The sequence below is a fragment of the Saccoglossus kowalevskii genome, chromosome 15, assembly GCF_978046115.1.
Source record: "Saccoglossus kowalevskii chromosome 15, keSacKowa6.1, whole genome shotgun sequence".
Lineage (NCBI taxonomy): Eukaryota > Metazoa > Hemichordata > Enteropneusta > Harrimaniidae > Saccoglossus > Saccoglossus kowalevskii.
The window spans coordinates 27,014,636-27,038,186 of NC_140655.1; the positions used below are offsets into that span (position 1 = coordinate 27,014,636).

The window sequence follows — 23,551 nt, forward strand, 5'->3', positions numbered from 1 at the left end:
TTTAGTCCTCGTTATCACATGAACACCTCGTGGAAAACAGAAACCAGGATCCAGCTGAACATGTTTTTTTTTTTTGTTTTTTTTGAGAATGACAATCGACAGTTTTTCGTGGGAATTCGCGTGGTTGAAGATGGGCCACGCTAGCTTTGAAGCTGATTTTTACCATGTCAGTAGGCCCGATGAATTGATCGCCGGCATCGGCCGTATCTTTATTGATTTCCATCAAATTACGGCCATTAATCGATATGAGATAAATTTTTTGCTTAGTTAAAAATATACATAAAAACTGACTGAAATTAGAAACAATTCATGACGTGACGTCGTTTGATAAACGAGTTCCCATACCAGTAACCTAATACTAGAGTAATCATTAAATACAGTTCTTGTGCAGTATCAAGCTTATTCCAATGACACTTGAAGAAAACTATTCCATCATGAGTGGGGATGGTTTAGCAAACCTGAAATTTATACAGCTTGGCTTTATTGCTATTTATTATTAATTTGTGCTTGTGAAATTGTCTGACTCAACCTCATTTCTATTCTCTTCCACAGATTTGGGCGTGTTGAAAACGTTAAAATTTTATCCAAAAGATCATCGGATGGTACACTCTCAGCATTTGTGGATTTTGTTGATATAAAATGTGCAACAAAAGCTCACGAATCTGTGAATAAACTCGGAGATCATGAACTGAGGACCGACTACAACGAACCGGATCGGCCACCAGGCACGGTTGTGCATATACACGAATGTGAGGATTCTCCAACACAACACATGTCTATGATGTCTGCCAGGGACTTTGGTGGTACATATGCTCGCCAGTCGCGATATGTCAGGGAAGGGTAAGTTCTATTACAAAACAAGGGTAGGTTATGTCTGTCTTAGTAAAAATGTGCTACACATTGTCTGCCTGCACACTGGGATGCATGATGTGCTCCGTTTGTCTCGTGTTTGTAGCCCATTCATATCCGTGGTAGCCCCATATGGAATTAATGCAGGGTAAAGATCCCCGTACAAATGTTTATTTTCCTGTTGTCATCGCCAAAAAAAAGGAAGCTTATCCGCGCCTGTCAATTCAACCATTGGGATATAATATAAAGGTTGAATTTATCAGATATGCCGTAATGGAGCTGGAAACTATCTAGGATTTAATAATGGACTTAAGAAACAGTTAGTTATTTTCAGTATGGTAATATCTGTGGCCGTCCGTGACTTTGCGCTACCCTGAATTTGGAATACTCAATATGTTGTACCAATACAACACTGTTGGTGCCAGACGCTGGGAACTATTTGGCAGTATCTGACTTTTAGTTGACACTTGGATAAGCACTTGGAAATATTTAATGTCCTAAGGCTGACCTACCATGGTACCTATGGTGGATTAACGACTTGTCAAGCTTCATCAATTACAACTCCCTTCTCCAGCTGTCTACAGTCTCGTTAAACTGGATTTACTTTTATTTCTATGGAGTCTATATACGATATAAATCCAGGTCCAACTTGGATGTAGTAACATGATGAATGTATGCAGCATATTGGAGGCTCTGATGCCAGGAAATTGACTTAACATACCAGCTAGCTGTTCCAATGTATTCCCAGCAGAGAAGCCATTTTGGATGTACATAGCAGTGTTATAGGAGTATTACACAGCAGCCGTTTATCATCCAGGACTGAACTACTTTTAGCAGATTATTTGAGACTTGGCGAACTATGTTAATCCAATGTTGGAATAAATTTAGCTGGAGTTGCAGGTCACACTATCGTAGACTCACTTGCTGTGTGATTAACAGTAATATTCTTAGCTATTATATCACAATCGGACAAAGAAATATATGGTACTTGCTGCTCTGAAGGAACTGCCGGCAGTTCAAATCGTTGGAACTTTATTACTGAGAGGTTGGATTTTATTTCTAGCTATTTTTCGGACACGGACACATATAGACAATTCACACCCTGATGGATACAGTCGCGCCTCCTGGATAACTTAATTTATCTATGCAATACCTATTGTAGGATTTTGTAATTGCCGAGTTCTATCTTGGGGTATCTCTTTCTTATATTCCCTGGATCTAATATGCACTCCTATTTTTCCATGCGTTTTGGTTCTGTTGAAATAAAAATAATTGTGAATATTGGGTGAATGTCAGACCTTGGCTTATTTATGCATACCCCTGGATATTTAACAGCCAGGAGTATTACTATTAGATTCAAAGCCTTGAAAAGGTTGGTATTTCATTAATTTTGTGTTGTGTGTCAAGAACTTTAGCTCTCTCTCTCTCTCCGTCCAGTTCCATTTCATTACAGTTAACTAAACCATGCATTTTTTTCACTAACAGCATGCAATTGTCATTGTGCCATGTTTTTTCTACAGTATTTGCCATGTAACATTGTATTGTGTAAAATCAATCTGGTTATTCTGCGAGTTGTACGTTAGTCCCCACAATGTGCTATTATTGGATCACACATATACTGGGGCAAGTACGGAAGCTGAATTTGTTCCATTTCCAGTAGAGAAAACAATTGATTATTTTAATGTATCACGTATGTGCATCATATTGGTCGCAGCCCTGAGTATATCTTGCTTCTCATTCCATCCGCTCGCTGCTGTTACACTATTCTGAAGACAAATAATAAAATAAAGATATATAAAATCAAGATGACTAATAAAGCAAAAACACTACCCTCACACACATTCATTGGCGCATAAAGTAGGTACAGTGGAACTCGTCTGCCCCATCAAATGAAGAGTTGTCATAGAAAATAACCCTGGGGATTGTTATTTTTCATAATAATGGATACTGACTGACGTGTATGGCAAGTGTCTTAATAGATAATAAGTAGTGATAGCTAGTAGTGAATACAACAAGTGACCGGTCTCCGTGGACACCAAGAATAGGGAATAATTCTTCTACTAATTTGCATATTGGGTATTACCGTATAATGGCTTTAATGTGTACCCCCCCCCCCCCCCCACCTTCATGGTAATATAGTGTATTCAGCTGCTCGAAAATGTATATTACTAATTAATTTTTATAATTGATTCATTGGAAGATGATAGTAATTAACGAATTTAAAATTTGTAGCCAGTCCTTTTGTTGCCTTGTATTTAAATCATAATTGAAACGTCTGTGTTATTGTAAAGAAAAACGTGATGAATAAACATTATCTTAAAAACCTAATTTATTTGTGGTTGTCAGAATTTTGATTTTCTTTTATTTATCTTGTTCATAGAATTTCTTTTTAAAGTAATATTGATCAATTTTATCTTGGTTTTATTTAATCTCTGGCAACCATTAATTAAATTCTTGGCCAATAGGATGTGCTTTGACCTCTTCTGATCAAATACTCCTCCAATTAGCAACATTATATTAAACCGAATCTTACTTTTAAAAATCTACAATTGGGATAGTTTATATTCAAAATGTAGTTTGAAATAATCTGTACTCATTAATTGGTTGATTTCTCAGTATTGATCCAAACAGTTTCCCAGGGTTGAGTATAATTTATTAGTGGCTTTTTGATAGCTGTGATTTTCTCAAGACTTTTTCAAATTAAATAAAAATTTTAAAATAACTGTTTTTTTTTAATCTGAAAATTAGCAAATAAATACTTGGTCAATAAACAACTGAAATATGATTTTTTTGTTAATAACGTTTGTCTGTAAATGGGGAGTTTTAATAAAATTAATGGTTACCTGGGCCTCATTGTGGAGTGGGCATTGAATTCCCTGTAATGAGGCCCTGCCTTGCAGTGCAGTAAAATGTCACTAGATGGAAATCACCTAGCATTAGTGAGTTGACCTTTTCCCAATCCCATAATATGCTACTTTTCCAGTCTCTAAATGAAACTACATGAATTAGTGCAGGAGTTTTATTTTATTTTTTGTAATAAATTAATTTATCCTCACCCATCAAGGACTATGCATATTTGTTATTAATGCTCTCTTCACCTTTACAGATAGGTTATTTTTTGTAAAATAATTTTATTTTCCTTTGATAGGTATGCTGATGATAGGAATTACGAACACTCTGCATATGCTGCCTATGATAGGAGTCTATACGACAGACACTATGAACAACACCCAGCTGCATCATATTATGAAAATGAAGACATTGCAGCCGCTATGTACTATCCTGTTCATAGTCGCCGAAAATCTTACGGACGTACAGCGTATGCACAGCAACAGAAAAGGACTCCCAGTGCTTATAACGTGCAAGGATATTCTAAATTTAATAAATATGAGAACCGACGACGGACAGGAGAGTTAGATCAAAATGTGGAAACTAGGGGACGACGTAAGCATAAAAAAATGCATAAACAGTCGCATTGTAAAGGACTTTCAGGGTCTGGTTCGCGTTCTCAGTCACCATCAGCGTCGAGATCTCGATCGCCGTCTAAATCACATTCCCAGTCAAGATCTCGGAGTTGCAGTGAGTCACGAAGCCGTTCGCGGAGCTCTGATAGCAGTGTTTCTAGGAGTAGCAGTTGTTCGAGCAGAGACAGTGCCTCACGTCAGTCACCCAGGTGAGAACTCCCATCATTAATTAATTAATTAATAACTGTCTAGTTGTCTGCAGTTTGATTGAGGCATACATTATTATCATGATTCCTTTATTTGGCTAATTAACTGAAAATTAAAAAATAAACAAAAAAACCTACTACTGTGGAATACTTTATTTTCGCTGGAATTAATTTTCGCTGAAAAGGCTTTTTGGGCGTTTTGCTTGGAATTTATTTTCACTAAGTTTTTGATGAGATTAATGTGAAATATAGGAAAAAAAGTATATTCGCTGGATTTTATTTTCACGGAATCATCCCTTCAGCGAAAATAAATTCCAAGCGAAAATAAAGTATTCTACAGTATTTCTCGCCTAAAGTTTTTACATCGCTATTTTTTATTTGCATATAGCTCTTCACATTAGTGTAAAAATTACAAGCACTCACAGAAATAGTTTGTATATACATTATGTACTGTCAAATATTTTAATTTTTAACTGGAACTAATTTTTGCTGATGATATTTCATGAAGTTTATTTTCACTTTTTTTGGCGAGTTGAATGTATATTATAGGGAGAAATTTTCACTGGATTTTATTTTCACTGATTCATCCTTGAGCGAAAATAAATACTAAGAGAAAATAAGAGTTTACTGTAGCTTAAGGCTAGAGTTGATAGTCTTTGAGATGTCTGATTGCCTGGCTAGATTTTGTATTAGTTAGTATCATATTTATTCTATGAGAAGTACATGTCTATTAGGCATAATGAAAAAAAATATGTGATTCCGATAACTCTACAATACCTCAAATTTAATGCCTACCCTTAACTTTTTTTCCCCAACTACGAAAAAATAGTGCATAAACACGCAATATTTCAATGAGACTTAAATAATTTGAAATAAGTTACTGTAATCTTCATCAAACATGTGTTTTTCAAACTACCAGTAATCAGCAAGCTAGTGTGTGTGTGAAAAATTATGTCAAATGAAGAAGACGAATTGTAAATCTGACTCTACCCTACCTGCATGGGAGTTTTACCTTGCGTAAGCTGTGTGTGCATTACCAATAGAGCCAGGAAGGTATATTTAGTCATGCCAGTAGCCATGGTGTTTCAATGTAACACCCTTCTTGTAAATGACACCAATGGTGTAGTTTTCAAGATGGTAATCATCATATTGATGTTGCACTGTAAACACCACAGCTTATACCACAACTAGTTCAGCTATTTATTAATCTGCATATTCAAAGTGAGAGACGACAACTAAAACTATGGCTGTTACTAATTCATATTGTGCAACAAAAGATCAAGTTGGTAACTACCAACAGAATTCAACTGAACTTAAGATTTCAAAATTATGTGTAATAATGACTCATTTTTATCGTCTTTTTGGTTGGTAGTCATAGCAATGTCCACAGTTATCATATCAATCAATATTTAGTTTCCAAATAGGAATTAGCTTTTGATTTATTTACTGATATAGTTGCATACTTGGTCAAATGAATCTCCTCCACTTTTTCAAAAGACCGAATACCCTCTAGTAGTCTCTATTCCTTGCAGGGTTGGTAATGCAAATGTTTATTTTATATGTTACAGTGGCAGTAGTCGGAGTAGCAGGGATAGTAGAAACACTGATTCTGGATGTAAGCGGTCTACGGCACTGTGTGTTAAAAACTTGCCGAGCAGGTCAACAGGTGAGTTGTTTATCATGAGCCAGTTAACTGGTCCTACAACTCTGGTATTCAGGCTAGAGGTTCTTTTTATTTTCATCTCTCTCAAACTGAATAAAGTCGACAGTAGTTATGTTATCGCTCATCGATTCTGGCTAATTTCGTCGTGTCACAAACAATTAAAATGGGCTCATTTTTTATGCCTTTTGCTTAAATTCTTCAGTCTCTGGAATTGAAAGGAGCTTCCTTTCATAGCCAGAGCCCTTTGGTAGCCGACTTGAATATGTTAACCAACCGCAATAGCATTGCAGCCGTCGACGCAATTAAACACTTGCATACAATTCTACTGGAAGCTGAATTACACACACCAAGCTATACAATCTATCAATGGCCATTTAAATATAAAATCTAGTTCCCATGGCTACCAAAGTTGTAGAGCTAATTTTGCCTCAAGGTCTGTGAAAATGCTGTCAGTCAATCCAGTTTTAAAAGTAGAACCTGGTTTTTTTGTAGCTAATATTTTAAAATTTTACCTTTCTGCTGAATTGCCTTCACTTTTTAAATCGCTTACAACGTTGATAATTTTCTTTATTTTGTTTGATCAAAGTGATCTCTCTTTTACAGTAATTACTATAATTACTGAATGAATTTAATAAAGAAATTAAATTAGGTGTACCATATTTTCTCTATTAGTAATGCTTGCATAAATTAAAGGTATCTCTATGGTCAAAATAAATAATTGTGTTTTTTTTAATATGCATTTCCATTGGAGATTTGGCTCTAATAAAGCAAATATGGTAACTATAGAAATAAAAAAAGTGGGTCTGTGGCTAATATTGGTGGCCAAAGTTTTTTTCTTTGAAACCTCACATGGCAGTCTGTATGTAAACTATACTGACTATATAAATGCAATATCCTTTGTTGTGATTTAAGTATGACCTTGTATATTGTATTGCTTGCATTGAACTTTTTAAAATTGTAGGTGGTTGTGTCACAGTTGCTAGGATTGTTAGGAAACTCCATTGTTTGATTGTGTCAATGTGTAGCCAGCCAATTTGATGCTTGTCCAAAAATAAAAATGGAAACATGTTTGCACATGTACTTCCTGCAGTTGTTTTTGTAGGTTACTAGTATTGAATTTAGTGCTACTTGTGTGTGGTAATAAATTACTAGTGCTGTTCATACTTCACACCACACCACACCTGGATGATCATTGGAGTCACCCTGTTCGTTTGTTCCCCTTTTGTTTACTTCGATGTTTGCCCAGACATTCATTGTAACAAAAGAACTGTTCTAGTTTGCTAACTCCCCTCCTAGCAATGTGCAGTTTCAAGCTTTTTATCCAAACACACTGTAATTAATCCCGAATGTAACATGATCTGTTTTTTGTTCTTTTTAAGTTGCATTCCTGCCTGTATTAAGGTATTATTTGTGTTGAAAATTACGATTTTCACATTTATTTATTAATTGATGAAATGCACCATAAACTTTCATATGATAAAGTCAATATAACATAGAATGTCATGTAAGTTGGTTAAAATATAGATTTTCTGAAGGGAAGCAAGGCAGCCTCAGTAGTGTTTTCCAAAATCAACAACACAGGTTTAATCTGTGTGCCTATAAGTTTCAAAGATAAACTCAAGACAAAGCAATGTTAGGATGTGTTATCAGTAGCTATCTGACACACAATGAGTGTTTCCAAACATTTGAGTGGTTTGTCTCCGCCCCTGTTTGTTTCACAGATTAGTCATTTGCATATGAATGTGTCAGACATAAGGTCACACAGCCACTGAAAAAAAATCATTGATTTTGGTCTTTTCATATGCCGAATTTATCCAATTATAGCTATCCCATTCCTTTATTTTTTGGTTTCCAATAGCCTTACACATTTGGATGTCCCTACACATGGTAAAACAGACCTTGATGGGAAAACAAATTGATTGTGCCGATAAACAAGCTTGAAAATCTTTGCTGTTACTTTATGGACGTTTTCTAGGAGTTTATGTTTTTCAAAATACAAGGTCTTTAACAAAAAATAACGTATATTTATTGTCGTCGGATTAACACCAAATTTTTACAGCTTTAAGGTGACAATGAGAGGAACTTGAATGTGTCCAGACAAACTATTTCATCGATTATTTACCAACGAGTTGTGGTTTGAGTTGGGGGCAATGCGACTAAAACAGTAATTGAAATTCAGGACACTATTTTTTAAAACGCTTGTTTGAATAAAACTGACCAGACACATTCAATTTACCAGACTATTGAACAACTAGGAAAAGTGAAAAAAATACTTCTTATCGCCAGCATAAATGTGTAATTATTCTTTTTACAGAAAAAGTAATTTTTCACCTTTGATTGAGTAACGCGTCGTAGATTGCAGATACGGGCATGCAAAATACACTTGTGAAAAGCTTGAAGTCTGGCGATTCTAAAAATATGTACTTTCCCGGGTCTATTTGTAGTCATTTAGTCACAATTAGAAGATGAAAACAAGTATGCAAATAATAGTCCCGCTACCTTAAATGTAGATCACCTCCTATTGACTATTGTGGTCACCATGAGAAATGATAAAATCAGTTGACACAGCAACAAATCCTGAATTTAGGAGTGCTGAAGCTAGCCTGTATTATAGGTCATAGTGTCCAATTATTAAGTCTGACATAATTTTCATTGTTGTAATTACTCTTGGCCATTTGCATACATTCATACTTTATTCGAGCAGGGAGTTCTAAATTCAAGTTCAGGTTCCAATTGGAATAAGATTTCTCACAAATTGGACAAAAGCCAATGCCCTTATGATGCTTAATAGGGTCATTAAGATATGTTTGGCAGATCATACAAAGTGGGAATACAACTTAATTAATTATGAATTAATAATGCGGTAGTAGTTAATTTCAGTTGTGTCATTTAGCACATCATTAAATATTCATGAGGTAATTTCTTGTTAAAACTAGAAAAGCAATCAATTTTTTTTATAATGGTAGTATTGTTAAAAATATCCTTTTATTGTTAATGTTTTTCACATTTGATGAGCAATGTTCTGTGGTTACTGTTTCTGTTTTCACTAAATCGACCCAAGCATGATCAAACAGCGTACCCTATTGAATTGTTGCACTTGATTAGTAGAAATGCATGGGAGGGAGGAGGATGGAGGGCTATTGTGATAAAACTGAGTATATAAATGTAATACAATACAAGCTAGATTTGTTTTCTCAGTAAGCTTTACTTGAAGCCTGAAAACGTAAAACGATGCCTGTGGTGCCTGGCTTTGTGTTTCAATCATAAGTATTGACTATGCTAGAAGTGTGTGCTCTGTTTATGGTAGAGGTGCATCTGGGATCAAAATAAGTCATAATTTAATTCAGTCAGCACACACTAAATACTTCTATTAGAGACCTGCATCTGAAAGCATATTAATATAGGTAAATAGACGGTCACTCTGCGATACATGACCCTGGTTTAGATTGTAGAATAGGATCTATGACTCACTCGGATTACACCAGATCTTACAAGGTACTGAAAGTTGTCTATTTACGTAAGCACATGCTAATTTGCCCTTAATTATGTATGTAGCAGGCTTTTATTAATGCTGAAAAAATAAATTCCAGTATTCCGTAGCACAGAAAGTCTTTTTTCCCTTTGTCCTCTTAACCCTACTGATGTGTATGCAAATGTAATTCCATTGTTCTCCTTATGATCCCACTGATGTGTTTGCAAATGTTTCTCTATTGTTCAAGCTCAATCGGAGTGCAAATAAAGGTTTTATTACTATTCAGACAATTGATTAGTTCCAACCCATAACACCTGATACCTTATTGTTTCTGTTATGTACATAGTTACATGTACATAAGTCATTTGTTTGTCATTGTTTTTTAGTATATTTATCTCTATGCATAGTCTAGATAAGGATTGGATTTCTGAGGACACATAAATGTAACGCTAAAACTTCTAAAAGTGTGAAAGAAAATAATATTTGACTATTTTGATTTTCAACAAGGCATCAGATTGGGCATCCTGGCAATGTTCATGGTCACCTTGTAAATTTTGCCATTGTTTTGGAATTTGTACCAGCTATAATTCGGTGTTGATGCCATAAGACTTGGAGGTGATCTGGTGTATGTGGAGGAGTTTGCTTGTTTTTTTGCAACAATGTTACGACATGGATTAAACAATCCTGAGCTCATAGTTCATGTTTTTCAAAGGGCGAGGTCAAAGTGACATGCTATGTTCACTACAGGTCCCATACATCACATCCATTAGTTAAAATCAAACTTGCATGCAAGGAGGGCTGCCTTTTAACTTACAGCCACTTATGTGTTCTATGAAAGAGACTTAACACTTCCATTTACAAATAATTTCTGGCTCTGTGCAATGTCTTGAATGTCGAAAGGTCTTATCAAAGTCAGACCTTTTTAAAAAATATAAAATTTGGGAAGTATTTTGAGATTAGATTTCAGATTTGAAATTAAAAATTATATCCAATAACAATACAAAACCTCTTGTGCTCAATTTGTTATCATGGTCTGTCCACTAGTTGTTTACTTCAAGATTTAAGAGGTCAACTTAGATGTTGACCATCTATGGGGGTGTACCATAGTTAACAAGACTTACACTGCATTTTCTGCAATTTCTATTTCTGATATTTATTATGCTGGCTGTCAAGAAAATTCACAATCAATTGTCACAAAGGTTATGCTCTTGTTATGTAACATTCATGTCTTTTTCACTTCATAACTCAATTTAAATGAAAATTTCTGTATCTTAAATATCTGTTAAAGCGATAAGGCATACATCATGTCAGTTTATGCAATATGTATTAGTGAATAACAGACTGCAAGCATGGGCTTCAATACAAATTATCGCGTAAATGTTTTCAGTATGTACTTTGTCTTCTCGCACCTTGGTTAAAAAAAAAACTATCAACGAATCAAATTTCTTGTGGTTGGTAAAGGTTGTTGGCAGCTGCATTTATTCAGGAGTCATAGAAAGGATTGAATTTCAATGCAATATACTGTAAAGGGGGTAATTATTCACTGGGTTTTAATTTAGCTTATTTCGCTGACTGGAAAAATGCGCTAAATTAAAACACAGTGAATATGTAAAATTTAGCATAGAACACATTATCTAAATGACGAAACCGTGAATTTAAAACCCACTGAATATGCCTGAAATGGTAAATCAGTGAAATTTAAACCCCGTGAAAATTAGTCATTTTACAGTACTCATCTTGTATAAATGCATTAATAAGTCTACATGTAGAAACATGTCTAACTATGAAATGTTAAATTTGTTGCAACTAAAAATGTTTGCTACTGTAAAATGACTAATTTTCACTGGGTTTATATTTCACTGATTTACCATTTCAGACATATTCAGTGGGTTTTAAAGTCACGGTTTTATCATTTAGATAATGTGTTCTATGCTAAATTTTACATATTCACTGGGTTTTAATTTAGCGCATTTTCCAGTCAGCAAAATAAGCAAATTTAAAACCCATTGAATAATTAATCCTTCTACAGTATATTATCATTTTCTGAAGTCCTGTGAAATTTACAAAAATTCTCGAAATTAATGCAGTTCACTGTTCTCCAAATTGCTGTGTTTTTCTTGGGTGAATCTATCCTTAGTAGTTAGCTATTGTTTTTTTGTATATTACCAGACATTGATGTGTGAAGCCAATTCATTTTTGATTGAAAAATCAGTATGTATTTTCACCATTGGTAGATCTGTAAAGGACGGTGGTCATATGGGACCCATAGTGACATACACAATATGAGCATATTACGTTGTTTGTTACCAAAATTTGAACATGCGCTATGTGGCAACCACACCCTTTAAAACCGTCAGCACAATACAGCAAAGGCAAGGCTCAAAATTCGCAAGAGAAGCAATTGTTGATATACCCACCTTTGAAAATAATTAAATATTTTCTTCACAATTAAAATCAGGCATTTTGAGAAATTTTAGCTACATCAAAATTGTATGCCTTCAAATTTGAAAACCTACGCCCCGCCCTTTGAGGTTCATTTGGAGGCCATGGCACTGAAAAAAAAAGATCTTTTTTTAGCTCCATCTTTAGGAAAGTAAACTGTAATGACAGTCAAACAGAAACAGAACATTTCTTCTTGGTTACCCGATAGTTGTCAATTTGTGTATATTTTGTCAAATGAGCATGTGATGCAGTACTTGTTTGTTTTCACATTCATAACACTGGCGACCTTGCAAATACAACTGTTACATTATAATATAATGAACCAGTTCCAGCCGGCTGTAAACACTGTACAAGTAGACTGGTCTAAGCACACAGGGAAATGTGAAAGAGGGATTTATAAATCGGTGTTGGATGGGTGCCAAGTTGTCTAGGTCAGTAGTGTGAAATAAGAGACTATTAAACAAATAAATGGGGTTGGGTAAAGGATAGCTATAGAGGTTAGTGTTACTCATTTGAATACCATAATTTATGATGGTAAATATTTGGTTATAACATTTTACTCATTTTTATATATTTATATTGTTTATATCAAATGGACTTAATTCTCCATTGGTGGCCTGATCTTGGTTAATTTTTTTTTTTTGGAAGGAAAAAAGAAGCTGGCTTCGACCATTGGTAAAGTTTGTGTCATGTAAGATTATGTTGGAGTAGTGTAATTTTTTTAAAGATTATATGAATAAAAAAATTATAACAGTCAACAAAAATTTGTGCAGTACAAACAAAAATTAATATTTGGTAATTTGAGAGGGCGTCACTGCTGGTTACTGAATGGTTCTGGAAGCTTCCAACTCAATAATGGCAGGCTTCTATGTAGTAACTATTAATAGTACGCGACTCATTTTAGTTGGCTGGCTGCAATCTGTCATCATCATTATTCGATTATATTGTTATGTTTGCAGCCATATTGTTCGATATAATACATCCTTTCCTATGTTTGTTTTTATGCTGTAAAAGCTTCAATTTTGATTTTATGATTCAATAATTTTTATTAATTCACTGTCACCTTGCCTAACTTGTCATCTTGAAAAATATCACGATTGGTTTCTTGTATCTTAAAATTGTGTTACAGTACTTTCCTGTAGTTGATCTAATTTAGATTCAATTGCGTGAGAGAAAATGGTATGACCAATAGGTTGTAGATTGGATGAGTGCCAGGTAATATGTATGTTAATGAGATGGCTGAATGCCAAGTTTAAAATAAAATGACATTCTCTGCCAATTAAATTGTGTGCTTATAAAACCATACTCTGACAACTAGTTAGTGTTCAATAAGCTTGAAGGTTTTATTATCTTTTTTTTTAAATAAAAAACCGCAAGGCTTTAAAGTGTGTCCATTGTGTGTTGAATTTAGTTGTAGCTCTGAATATAAACTTACTGTTAATTTTAAAAAAACAGTTTGAAGACACAATATGATCATATTTTGAAACTTGGTTTGATGGTATTGTTTTGATTTTTAGCAATCAATAATAGTAAAGGTGACATGATAATACAGAATCACAATCTATTATAAAATAAAGAAATCTTACGTAGCCGAAAACATGATTATAAAATGTTCTTTCATTATAAACTTACCTCAAAATTAAGACCACCCTGGGTAGTCATTGTATGCAGGTTTGACTGTATAGCATTCCCTTATTAATTATAAATTTTTGAAAGCTACCAGTAATTTGTGTTTGTACGTATACATTAAATAAAAAGCTACTGTATTTGTTCTATTAATAGAATATGTGCTTAGGTAAATAATGGAAGTTTGTCCATGGTCATAAGTCATGTTTGAATGGTACAATAAATGTAATTCTATTAGACATGTGCTTTTAATATAAATGTAGTATGGATAATATAAATGTAATAATAAAGTCCAATTTTTCCCTCACAGATACCAGCCTCAAAGATGGTTTATTTCATGAATTTAAAAAACACGGTACTATCCTTGCTGTTCGTGTACAAGGAGCTGCAGCTGACCGATTTGGATTAATATTTTTCAAGCGAGCAGAGGATGTTGATAAAGCGATTGATAAATCCAAAGGAAAATTGTTCTTTGGATCAGAGATTGATGTATCAATATGGACTGGTCCTGGTAAGTTTGCGTATGCACTGATGTGGTTGGATCGTTAACATGAACAAATATGTACTGTAATATTTTTGTAGTAATATTATAACATGATAGACACCGAAAATGGCATTATCAGAGCTTGAGACAGATTTTGTAAAATTGTCCTAATATTTTTTAAAATCGCTATATACAATGGTTAAGAAAAATTGAGTTTTTTTGACATTCACAATATAAGATTTTTTCAGCAAATGTCAATATCCTACAATTTCAGACGTGGCATATCTGTGCCATACAAACCTATGTTAAAAGCACTGTAATACTGCCAAAATGGCCACTATCTACTAAAATACAACCATCATTTTCTCGTAAAAATTAAGCTGGTGACCCCCATTTTTTTATGTTGATATCCTTATACTGCCAATAAGTACAATTTATTGGAAAATAAATAAATTTTGAATTCATGAACAGGCTTCTACCTTAAGGCAAACTTGCCGACTTGTATTCAATGTATCAGTGGTGTCAAAGCTATGTATGACATCACATTGGGCGGCATTTATTAATATTTCCATAAGTAGTTATGCCAATAGTATTTTTTTATTCCCGCAAATTGGTACTTATCCTTGATGCAGATTCAATAGTAGTTGTATTTGTGTTGTCAATTTATGTTTCAAATTTAATAATCAATTACTATAATTAATTATCTAGTTTGTAGCAATAAAACAAAGCCTGCTTTTGATATCTTTTTGTAAAATCAATATTTATTAATCAAGAAACCTATTAGTACTATTAGTATTAGTACATGTATATTCTGCATAACAAGGTCAAGGTTAAATTTATGGTATGTTTTATATTCTATTGACAGTCAATGTATATAGTTTATAACCTATGAACAATAATTAATTACAATATTTGCAGACAGTGAGGCAGGTGGCAGTTAATACATGACTGAGTGGGGTTGTACACAAATGGCGTACCTTGTACTTTGCACACTGGGTTCAGCTCTAGCATATAAAAAGATACGCATGTACATTTGAGTTTACACTGATGCTGACCCCATCCTATGTAATATTGAACTGAGTTACGCTAAGTTTTTTCACCTAAAATCATTTACACATCGCCTGCCCCTTCTTGCCATTGATTTTGGTATTCTGTGGAGGGGATGTGTAAATGAGAATTTAATATGTTTAGGTGGCTTTATAATTTAAAAATCTAAATTAGGTGGGAAGTCAATGAATATTGGGAATACCAATGATAGTCTATGTATACAGTAAAATTTGTATTAGAAGCTGCGGTTTAAATTGTACAATGCAACAGAGGGAATTCAGCTTTTATAGCATCTAGTTTTTATTTCTCAATTGATAAAAAAAAATGGGTGTGGTGCAACTTTTGATACAGATTTTACGAGAACTCAACCATTTAAAATTACAATGGAAAGAAAACAAACATGTATTAAAAGTGTAAGCTCGGAAAACAATCTTTGGGATTCTGTTGCTTTTTACCAGAATGTAGGAAAAAAGTCACTGAAGGTAGGTAAAATTCCTGGTAAAACAGTCAGAGGGAGGGGGGGGGGCTTGTCGATAATTAAACATTGTTTGTAATATAGCAAAATTAGGGTGAGCAAATATATGTACCGTACTCGACCGCGTTAGCGCCCATGCCCGGGCAAGCGCCCACCCCCCACTTTTGCGCAATTTTTATATTTGGGGTCACATTCGGCAAAACGCCCACCCCTTCAAAATGCAACTAATTTAAAACTTGGTCTTGCGTAACGAATCTTGGTAATCGTTTTTTATATGATACAGCGTGGATATCGACCGTTGTGAACATGTTGTGAATGCGTAGAACACGGTAACCGAGCGTAAACTACGCTTCGACAATGACCTGTTAATACAAGTAAAATGCGGTAAATATTTCATGCCATATACAGTTTACCTCTCAAAAATGGCTAGTTACTAGTTTTTTGGAAAAACTATGTCGTTTATTCGCTGAAATCAATTCCAACAGATCATACTTCGACATCGATAATTCACTTCCGCATTGCGTTACCGGAACGTCTTCGAGAATTTCCGAAGAATTGCGTCAGTACAACACAGCATTGTGATTGGTTAATAACCACTTTGACCCATTAGGTCAAAGGACGCCGCTGCAGGTGAAATCTGCAAATGCATCATGGCGGAAAGTGATTTTCATCGAGAGTTTGCGTACGATCCAACACCTTCGTCAGTGGAGATAATATGACAATTTTGACTTCGACTGTGTTCCAACAGACTCAAATGTTTTTAATTTCGTAAATTCTGGTGGTACGTAATTAATATTTTAATAAAATGTGCATATTTGTTGTGATCATTTCTGTTTCTTCATTGTGAAAATCAATGACGACTCAACTAATTTCGTAATTTGATTTCCCTCAAAGACGTAATCTGTCACTTGATGAATCAAATTTTTCATTTGCACTCTTTTTCGAGGGGGGTGCTCGGGTAAGCGCCCACCCCTAAAAAAATCATGATTTTCTGAGTTGAGGCCCCTGGGCGCTAACGCGGTTGAGTACGGTATATACAGCTATCATTAATTTGAAAACGCATTGTATGGAATAAGATAAACTGCAAGAAAAAATAACCTTCCTGATACTTAAATGGTCTTAACAAATGTTGTTCATGGGCATCGATGTACAACAGGGGTGTGGACTATGGTATATGTCACTATTTGACTCGTAAATAATTATTATTTTAACAATTTTCAATTCCCAAACCAAGTCGAAACTGAAAGCTTTGCACCTAACCTACCTCCCACCCTAACCATAAGTTCTTTCTCAAAACTGATCATCACTTGTGTCTTGTGCAATTTTCATTACCCTAGAGTTACAATGACAACACCAATGCCAATGACATTTCAAATCTAATCTAAAAATATCGAGTAACTGTCAATCTGTCTCGTTTTCTATTCAAAAAAACGTCCTTCCGACATTATTATATTTCTATGAACCCCCCCCCCCCCTTGTACTGTGCACTGTGTACCAAATGACATTTAAATTTAGTATGCAATTGGTATCACTTTAAATGTATTGGTAGTAAAAATCAACAAACTATTGTAATCAGTGATTCAGAAGAACTTTCTAGAATCTAATGTTATGTTAAAAAGGGTAATAAATTTGTATGTACGAGGGGGGGGGTAGTCTATGATAAAAACTGAGTGTGATGTCAAATGTCAGATTATGATTTTCGTCTCAAGGTTATTCTAGTACAGTAGGGGCCTCTAAGGGGAGTATTGAAGTATGCCGAGGTTATGGGTCGCAGTAGTCTTCTATAATTCTGTTTCAATACCATTTCTATCTCAAAAAGACCTCTTGATTTTCTTTTAACTTGAGACAGCATTGATATTCAAATTTGACAGTTCTGTTGGTTCTTTTATTCAGTTGAAATTAGATCTTTGTGTTTTTTTCTAACCTGACAGACACAATACAGCTGAAAGATGCTTTCATTGCCACTACTACTATGTTTTAGAATACCTGTACGTGTTTCTGTGTGAACACCTATGTTCAGTGAGAAACTACAGCTGTCCAATTACTGTAAAATACTTCATTTTAGTTGGAATCAATTTTTGCTTAAAAGACATTTTGGTATGAGGTTTACACTGTTTTTTGAGTTGAATGTAAAATATTGGGAAAAAAAGATATTTTCACTGATTCATCACTCAAGCTAAAATTGTGAAAATAAGTCAAAATAAAGTGATTTACTAGTACAGTATTGATTCTTTTGTACTGTATTAAGACCACACTGAGGCTGACCTTTACCTATTCAATATGGTGAAAGTCAATGTAGTTCTGGAGAAGGCTTTGCCAGATGTCTTTCAAATGGTAATATTCAACATCTACTATGTAGACAAGTCATGTTCTTAGTACACACAACGAAAAAGCTGGGTTCCTATGCTTCCTAAAATGTACTGGAATTCCAAAAATCAGATTTCCAGACCTTGAAAAGCTTGGCCTCACGTTGAAAAACAAAAAAAATTGTGTAAAGACTACAGACATCACCATATTGCCAGTTCAGAGGTCGTTTTCACTATCTGATAATTTAAAGACGTGTAGTTCCAAATTTCAGATATCGTTTTCAACTCTTGCAACCTTTTACAAAATATCCCACATATTTTTTTCCATAAAAGTTCAAAAATTTTAATCAAGACTTGTTGACAGTAAAAAATTATGTTTACTCTGTGCAAAATTAACAAAACAATTTTTAAATAATGTGTAAAATGTTTACTAAAATTTGGCGGAAAAAATTAGAACATTCTAAGGGTTGAGTCAATTTTATTTCTGTGTTAATATTACGTTTGGAAATAATCTAATGAGTTTAATTATTGTTTTATTAGTGTATATTATCAGAAAATATAAATTTTTAATATTGAATCTTTGAAATGAATCCAAACAGGAAAAATCTTTCTATTAAATTTTAGTTTGTGCTGCCAATGATCTGATATATCTAATACAAAAATTGGCAACAAAAAAATACCATATTTGGTCAATTGTGGTAGTAGCGCATGCGCTCACCACATAAATTACAGTGTTTTTAGAGTCATTTTTAGTTTACCGGTATATGTGAATATCTAAGGAAATCTATTTATGAAAATGAATTACTAGAACCTTCTTTTCTTCTTATAGTTGATACGGAGGTAGATGGCGATCTGCGATTACATGAAGAACCAATCAGTGAATACCATTCCAAAGCATCTAGGACATTATTTATTGGAAACCTGGAGAAAAATACAACGTACAGCGACTTAAGAGAAAAATTTAAAGCTTTTGGTGAAATTGTGGTAAGTTGCACTGAAATGTTATGTAGTAGGAGAAAATATTTAATTTTATTGTAGCAGTCTTGATGTTGCTGGGATATTTGTGTTATTTTGGATGTTCGCTGTGCTCACTTTTAATCCCTGTCTTACAGCGGGCACAAATTAATTTTTTTCTAGGTACATACTGTGACTATGTTATTGTCTGTTTTCATATTGCAACATTGCGTGATTATACAAAGGAAGTTATAAATTATCTGTGCGAATCTTATTTGCGAAGACTAACTATCTCAGGGAAGTTGCAAGTTAGCCGTACGAAGCTTGTTTGCTCCTGCTGTATGAACTATGTGAAATATTCACTGCTGCATGATTTGTGACCTTTTCTCGATTCATCATTGCAAAACTAATATGATCTGAAGGTTGTATGTGTAGTTTATGTGGAATGAATAATGGTATCATTTAGCATCTGCTGTTCAATGCAATCTACTGTAAAATCAATAATGTCCATTGTTGCCTCTGTCAGAGCATCTGTTACAAAACACAAATATATTGCTTAAAATACTTTATATACGCACTGACAGCCCAACAAAATAACGCATTGTCTTTTATCTGAAACTGACAGAATGACCTTTGTCATCTCACGCTGTGATAAACACGGCTTAGTTTTCAGAAAATATCCTAGAAGTGTAATTTCCTTTCCAGGTTTGAAAATGCTAATTTGATTTTTATCATCTCCTGCAGGATATTGACATCAAGAAGCAGGGTGGTGTTCCAGCGTATGCATTTATGCAGTTCGCAAATATTAAGAGTGTCGTCAAGTCTCTGAAGAAGATGGACGGTGAACCGATCGGCAAGAATAGATTTAAGGTTAGAAGGATGCGCTGTTATTCTGATTTTATTGCAGCATAAACTGTTTCGGGAGAAATATTATTTTTTCGATGACTCAAGGGTTTATGTCTGCATCAAAGATATAGTAAAAGGCAAAATGTCTGCCTTCGTCTCTGTCGTAAATTTCTTTCTTGTTGGTTAAAAAAAAAGTTATCATCAATTGGTGTAACATTTATTTCTCCAGTATCTTTCAACGTTGTGGAAATGTGTAATAGCTACAGTGTTTTCTAATTTCAGCTTGGGTTTGGAAAGAGTATGGCAAACAATTGTCTTTGGATTGAAGGCATAGCGGCAACTGTAACAGAAAGTACACTGGGTAGATTCTTTAGTCGATACGGCGCTGTGACGCACTGCGATATTGACAGGAAAAGTGAACTAGCTTTGGCATATTTTGATAAGGTGGAAAGTGCACAGTTTGCCTTGAATGAAACAAAAGGAAGAAAACTATCGAAGAAAAGGTTGCAGGTAATCGTCTACTTTTAATTTCTCCATATAGAATGTGCCACTTATTTGTTCTTGAGGGCAACATTGTTTTAATAATAATAATAATAATAATAATAATAAGTCTTTATTAAAACCTGATGTAAGTCATGCAATAATAGTGGTAAACTTCACACACACATTAGTTATCAGAATATATGTTTGTAGGTTTCATAAATCCAAGAATCACATGAGTAATGTAGAACTAAAATACTGTAGAATACTTTATTTTTGCTTGGAATTTATTTTTGCTGATGGGATGATTCCGTGAAAATAAAATCTAGTGAAAATAAATTCCATACAAAACGCCCAAGAAGCCTATTCAGCGAAAATTAATTCCAGCGAAAATAAAGTATTCCACAGAAGTAAAGGGCCTAGGACTAGATACCAATACGATCAACCTTTTCACCACCAGATTTTCTCGCCAAAATTTTTCAGCATTTTTTTCTGCATATTCAACAATATTACTGGAAATGAACCCTTATTTTGGAGCCAACAGACAAAATTTAAGTAAATTTTCAATTTTTACTCAAAAAATTTGGCTATTTTTATCACAATCTTCTGAAGGAAACTATAAACAGGACTATTTTGTGAATTTGTGATGAAAAAAGGAAACTGTTGTTGTAAAGGTTAATGGTGTGTGTCACATAGAGAATTATAACGCTGTGAACTCGGACAAATAAATGCATTGGTTGACCTGCTAGTACGTTTTTATTGATATGATAATCATGTATGAACACGAATAAACCTGGCAGATTAGACATATTTTTGCATAAATAAGGCAAATTACACATGTTTATCAAAGTTCATTCATTTATGTCGTGTCTGTACAGAACTAGGTTACCGGGGTAGTTGCAATGACTTTGTGTTTTTTAAAACTGTTTTACATGAATATACAGTAACAGGTGATGTTATTTCAAATAAAACTCGCTTCTCTGTGGTTTTGGCAGTAATGACTTAAAAATAACTAACTAACCTTTAACTAAGGGGGGAAGGCTTGCAATTTGGCAGTTTGCCAAAAAACAAAAGGCAAATAATGTGGAATTACATGTTTTCATCCTCTCCCGTACATGAAAGTGGTATATAAGTACATCTTTTTCAAATACAAATTTAATGTTTAACACCGAGACAAAATAGTCCCCTCCCCCCCAAACCACCAAAATTGAAAATTATTATTCACTTCAAGACGGTACACCACCACCCCCAATACATTTCATTTTCTGCCAATCTCTGACAATTTTAGAACACCCCGTAATACTAGAATGTCACAGGATGGGAAATTCACATACATTTGAAAATAGTAACATACAGTTTCTATTGAATCAGATGTGAAATGATATTTTTGTGGTGGTCATTGTAGATAACTATAACATTATCCCCTTATCCCCTCCAGTTCCCGTACCATGGTATAAAAAGGCAAATTGTCATATTTTTTTCACTTTTACAAATAGATGCTTCATTCTAGGTTTACTTCTTTTCAGGTCGACTTTGCCAGTGTTGAATTACAGAATAACTTTTATGAAAATCTTAAAAAAACTGGTCAAACTTTCGTCGATAGAAGAGATGTCACACCATATCCAAAGTACAGAGAAGTTCGGTAAGAAAAAAAATTCAAATATTAAATGAAGTTACTGCTGTTTAGTTTAAGCGTATTGAAGGATAAATCTGTTCTAAATACTTGAGAAAACTGAAAGAAAAATTGAAATTGTTTACCATATGCCAACTTTCTTTGTTTCTGTCTAACATTATGATTCAATTTCTGCTGTCTTTTTCGTAAATTTCACAAGTCACTGAAAATTGGAAAATCCTGCAGCAGTGAATGTTGATGACTTTTGCGAAATTTTGTTTTCACAAATTCCATGAAATCCTAAATTCATGAACAATTTCTAAAAATGAAAATTAAATAGTTTACAGTATTTTCTGACTTTGGTTAATGATGTTGTCCAACAGCAATTAAAATTCCACAGTTTTACCAAGTATATTTGTGAAAGTAATCAATTTTTTGCTCGTTTAACAGAGATCCACCTCCAGCACAGTATAATAATTACTATAATAGAGATGTAAACTACCATCAATACCAGACAAGTAGTAGACCACCATATCCTGAGGATTACGACTACGATGATTGGAATCAGAGGAGGAACTATGAAGACGAATATAGTACAGGAAGTGCCGCAAGTTATCGTGATGTAGAAGATTCATATGAACAAGAACTTAGAGAATATGGATATCGGCAGAGGGAAAGGCGGGAGCAGTTACATCGAGAACAAAGTCCAGTATCATCACGAGAAAGGTATGACCGTATTTTGATATTTAGAATGTCTTCCTATTTCGCTGGTAGCGAAAATAAATCAAACCATTCTGGTACATGATTGGGCTAATTTCAATTTGTACATAAAGATCATACTTGCATAGTACCAGTAGGTTACTGGTGCATGTCTTATTCATTCAGAACTTGTTTTGTTTTTCTTGGTGTCTGGTGTTGAACCGTAGCTTTTCACCCAAAACCATTTGATCACGACTCTGAATGTTATCAGACATCATTTTATGTATAGCATGACATTCAGATATGATTCTCTTACTAAGATTGTGATGTATTTGTCAGTTTTTGTCCCTGTTGGTGGTTGTTTGTTTTGTGTTCTTAGACTGGTAAATTTTATTTGACAAGGATTTAGATTTTGTCTGAATAAATTATTTTTTTTTTTATTCAAAGTTGGTACTCAGAGAAGTCATACTGATACACAAATTACTTTAATTTGTTATATATTGCAAAATGGAGGTTTTCCCTGCCAATGTGCATCTATGATATAGTTAATTTCTACTTTATGTTAAAAATGTAGTTAGTACTGCTGGCAAAAAATCACTTGAATTTACTTGTAATGTAGCCATAGTGTGTGTGAAGAAAGTTATCAAATATAAGAAGTTTCTTTCACTGTCTGTTTTAACTGAGTGTTAATTATTAGTCCCCGTTCGGACGAAGTCCGAAAACGGGGACTTATAATTCGGTCTCCGTCCGTGTGTCCGTGCGTCTGTCTGTGCGTCCGTGCGTCCGTCCGGAGTCATATCTCAGAATCCCTTGGACCGATTCTGTTCATTCTTTGCATGTGCCTAGTACTTTATGTGGGACATATGCACATGCAATGGTTCAGCGATTCGATTCAAAATGGCCGACTGGCAGCCATCTTGTTTTTT

At 34.2% G+C, this 23,551-nt stretch overlaps 1 protein-coding gene across 3 annotated transcripts in view; it reads left to right on the plus strand.

The window, feature by feature from the left end:
• The window catches only part of LOC100370096 (uncharacterized), a 39,054-nt gene that overhangs the window by 1,558 nt on the left and 13,945 nt on the right, over positions 1-23,551 (plus strand). Inside the window, exons 2-10 of one of the 3 annotated variants that reach the window (XM_006813577.3) lie at positions 553-840; positions 3,998-4,522; positions 6,088-6,185; positions 14,033-14,233; positions 18,864-19,018; positions 19,733-19,858; positions 20,117-20,344; positions 21,841-21,956; positions 22,377-22,652. In XM_006813577.3, coding sequence (XP_006813640.2) covers positions 553-840; positions 3,998-4,522; positions 6,088-6,185; positions 14,033-14,233; positions 18,864-19,018; positions 19,733-19,858; positions 20,117-20,344; positions 21,841-21,956; positions 22,377-22,652 — 2,013 coding nt within the window. Of the gene's footprint in view, positions 1-552; positions 841-1,580; positions 2,222-3,997; positions 4,523-6,087; positions 6,186-14,032; positions 14,234-18,863; positions 19,019-19,732; positions 19,859-20,116; positions 20,345-21,840; positions 21,957-22,376; positions 22,653-23,551 lie in introns of those variants that run through there. The other 2 variants (XM_085490646.1, XM_085490644.1) reach the window with 2 other exon arrangements.